This window comes from Diaphorina citri, unplaced genomic scaffold (assembly GCF_000475195.1).
Source record: "Diaphorina citri unplaced genomic scaffold, Diaci psyllid genome assembly version 1.1 scaffold5064, whole genome shotgun sequence".
NCBI lineage: Eukaryota > Metazoa > Arthropoda > Insecta > Hemiptera > Psyllidae > Diaphorina > Diaphorina citri.
The window spans coordinates 9,666-14,125 of record NW_007382441.1 but is presented as its reverse complement, the minus strand read 5'-3'; the positions used below and the strand labels follow the sequence as shown (position 1 = coordinate 14,125).

The 4,460-nt window shown below is 33.4% G+C and overlaps 1 protein-coding gene across 1 annotated transcript; it reads left to right on the top strand.

The window, feature by feature from the left end:
• The first annotated feature begins 1,876 nt into the window (after nt 1-1,876).
• LOC103521356 lies at nt 1,877-3,913 on the top strand. The gene is made up of 2 exons (XM_008486464.2): nt 1,877-2,997; nt 3,172-3,913. Exons 1-2 carry the CDS (start codon nt 1,877-1,879, stop codon nt 3,911-3,913), a joined length of 1,863 nt encoding a protein of 620 aa, XP_008484686.2.
• The last annotated feature ends 547 nt before the right edge of the window (nt 3,914-4,460 follow it).

The following is a 4,460-nucleotide window of genomic DNA, read 5'->3' as shown; positions in this document are numbered from 1 at the left end:
TTTTCTATCACATACCTTCTTATCTGCGTTTCCTATCATCATTCATGCATCTACCTCCTAACTACATGGTTACTCAATTTTCCTTGTTTCTCATTCCGACAAACGTTATTTATTCGTGTCCGATTTATTACCATAGCTACTTTGTAGTCTGGACATGTTATACTTCAAAATAATACTGATTATGAATTTTGCGCAAATTTGCCAAAGAAGCGACATAACTCCTTGTAATGAGGAATTCGTGTGTATTCGAGACCCATCCTGACACGAATTGGTTTACCAATAACTATTAAGCACACAACTAAAGACCCTTCTTGAATCCTATGGTGACTGACCTTGATAAGTGTAGAGAATTATTTCCTGATGTTTAACAGAGATTCCGTTCCCTGCACTCTGTTAATAACAGTAACTAGCGTCTGGAGTCTGTTTGTCTATGCATGCTGTGGCGGTTTATGGAGGACTCGGAGTAGTTACTACCATTCAACTTTCATAACGGATCAATCCTACTATGCTATCACCGGTTGCAGGGCTGATTTGATGACTCTTCGATCATTCATTGATTTAGCTATTTGTTTTGATAAATGCTTGTTTTTTTCGGCGCATTTCGATTTTTTAATAATAGTGCTCCAAGCCAATGTGTAAGTTATCGTTATTAGCCATGTGATACCGAGGGTGGGGATGATAAAGCGCCAAATCTAAAATCCACTTCTGGCAACATGTAGGATACGTTTAAATTCAGTTTAAGTGTTAGATAAGATTAACCCCGACCTTTAGGGATATTATCCCTTCACCTAGCCTCAGGGTGGCTTTTTGATGTGTAACGATAACTTAAGTTAAACCCTTGATCAAGCATATGATGTTTTTACATCAGACCCCTCGTGATGTTTTTACAACCGTGCCTGAAATGAAAGCTTTGTTTGTTCCGCATTGAACAATATTCTAATTATGTTTCAAATCTCTGGTGCAGTGGGATTGTGTATACCTATAAGCAGCGGAAGGGAGCAGATCAACACACAATGTTTATTGTTATACAATTTAAACTATTACTAGGAGTTCCTCCAGCTCAGAAGTCCACATAAGGTGGAGATAACCTTTTTCGCTGAAAGAAAAGAATGCAGAAATCATAAAAACAATTAAATCGTATACGCCTTAGCGATATGTGTGCGATGTTCCTTAGATCTAATCGAATGATATGAGAGCATATAGGGAGGAACCTAGGACCTACCATAAGGACATAATATGGGATAGGAGAATAGTGAACAAGGTAACGTATTGTGGATAGTGCTCTTACCTAGACACTAAAACCGTATTCTACAGGTATAGGGACGTGAAATGTATCTGTTATAGTTCACTCGTATTGAGGAATAACTATACTATCGATTATGGTTAAGGTGTAAGTCTGTATAATAAATAATAAATAAACAATAATAATAATAATAATAATAAAATAATAATAATAATAATAATAATATAATAATATAATAATAATAATAATAATAATAAAATAATAATAATAATAATAATAATATATAATAATAATAATAATAATATAAAATAATAATAATAATAATAATAATACATAATAATAATAATTAATAATAATAATAATAATAATACATAATAATAATAATATAATAATAATAATAATAATATAATAATAATAATAATAATAATAATAATAATAATAATAATAATAATAATAATAATAATAATAAATAAACTTTCAGCCACGAATTTGGATTGCTTTAGACGAAATATTTCCATCTGAAAATTTTATTAAAATTTCGTATTCTAAAGTTCAAAATTACGAGTGGAATACGTTACATCCAGTTCATCCACTCAATTCTAATGACAAAGAATTAAACTTCTGTATTCAACAATGAGTCAACAACCTGGTCCTTCAAATCTTAACCATTATGATCTCAGACATAGACCTCAAAATCGAGACTCAAGATATTGGAGACCTCGTTATACAATATCCTCATCCTCTGATATGTCATCTTCATCAGAGTCTATCTACGACCCCAGTGATGGTGTCAATGTAGAGTGTACCAATGTGGCTGAAATGAACAATACCGTCAGGTCTAGGCGGGTTAATGATAGACACGGTGTACATTTAGGCAGAGGGTGTACACTGCCCACTCAACAATCTCCCTCCAATTCTCAAAATAACATTGGAAGTACTCAAATCTCCGAGAACAGTTTACTTTCCCAAAATCGGGATGTCACTGATTCTACCTCAAACCAAAGGAGACAGCGTATAAAATGGACTCAAGAAATGAACGAACATGTAATGCGCTGCTATTTTCTTGTAAATCATAACCAAGATAGTAATGTGTACGGATGGAGAAATAAACTCTTTACTGAGTTTATGAAGAAGTACCCGAATCTGAATGTAAATGAGGGTAATTTAGCCGATAGAAAATATCAAATTGTGAAGAAAAAATATGTCAATGAACTAACCCTTGATAAGATAAGGAGAGAAGTTGGCAACATTATTCATACGCATGAAAACTATCAAAGTAATGAAAATGAATCAATGACCGTTGATAATGTACAATGTGACGGCATTCCTGATGATACCATAGAAAATAATCAGAATGTTGAACCAAACATCACTATCCCTACTCACGAAATGTTATACATTGATCAAATGAGACCCATGTTTGAATACAATATTGAAACATATTCCAATACTTTACCCGAATATAGACCAAAAATTCCATGCTTGCCTAGAAGACTGAACAAAAAGCATTACCAGTACTTGAATGTAGCAAACGAGCTCATCTCACAAAGAATGATGGAAGCAACTCATAAAACGTTACCATACTTATTATTCATTGTCTATTGTGCTGCAATTACCGTCATCCAAAATTGTGGAATAAAGATAACTGAGGGAAATCCGTCCCGAAGATCTGAACCAAGGAATAGATCCAATGAGCCAACTTGGAAGATCAACATTACCAAACGAATAAAGCTGTTGAGAAAGGATATTGGAAAGTTAACTTCCTTTATGCAAGGAAATAGAAGATGGGGCTTCATTAAGTATGAGATCAAACCAATATTGAGACGTTATCACATCAGATACAATGACCAATCATTAGAGAATAATATAAAAAACCAACTTGAGACATTAAAACAAAAAATCAAAGCCCTTGGAAGCCGTATATCCAGATATCATGAAACAAATAAGCGAAAAGAAGACAACAAAGCTTTCATGAAAAACGAGAAAAAATTCTATGAGAACCTTTCAACCAAGGGACATTCAATTCAGTCAAAAGAAATCCCTGATAAAGACAATATTGAACAATATTGGTCATCCATCTGGTCAAATAACATATGTCATAATCAAAATGCTCCTTGGTTCAACTTAATAAAAAAACAAGCTGAAAACATCAATCCTATGCCAGACATACATATCACGTTGGATGACGTAACATCTACCATTAAAAGAACGATCAATTGGAAGTCAGGAGGCATAGATCACATTCAAAACTTCTGGTGGAAATATTTTCCCTCAACACACATCTATCTGATGCAATTCTTCAATGAATTCATTGAAAATCCTGACACTATACCTGAAATTCTCACCAAGGGAAAAACCGTCCTCGTATTCAAAAAAGGTGACCCCAAGCAATCTCAAAATTATAGACCCATAACATGTTTGTTGACAATATATAAAATTTTCACATCCATCATCAAGAGTAAAGTTTATCAACATGTCATAGATAACAACATTTTGGCTTGGGAACAAAAAGGCTGCATTTCAAAGTCTTTCGGCAGTAAAGAACAAATCGTCATTGATTCATTTGTAGTCAATCAGGCCCGAATTAAGAAAAGAAATTTGAGCAATTGCTATATTGATTATGCCAAGGCGTATGACAGTTTCCTCACTCATGGTTACTGGAAGTATTGAAAATATATAAGATAAATGACAACATTATCAATACCTTGGCAAAACTCATGACCAATTGGAAGACAAAAATTCATCTAAATGATATTGTAACTGATGAGATCCTATTCAAACGTGGGCTATATCAAGGCGACTCATACTCATCCCTGTGGTTTTGTCTTTCCATTAATCCTTTGTCAACCATCCTGAACACAATGTCAACTGGATATAAACTTGATGGAATGAACTTCACACATTTGTTGTATATGGATGACTTGAAACTTTTTGCTTCATCTGCTATAAACCTACAAAAGATGATCAATATTGTCCATGATTTCAGTACAGATATTCAAATGAGTTTTGGTCTTGACAAATGCAAAATCATCAACATGATAAAAGGAAAAGTTCATGTTGACCAAAGTGAACAAATGCACCAATCACCTAAAATAGATCAAATGGAAGACACTGAAATATACAGATACTTGGGAATCAATCAAAACATTAAGATAGACCATACCAAATTGAAAGATGACTTCATGGAAATATACAATAAAAGACTGGAAACAGTGTT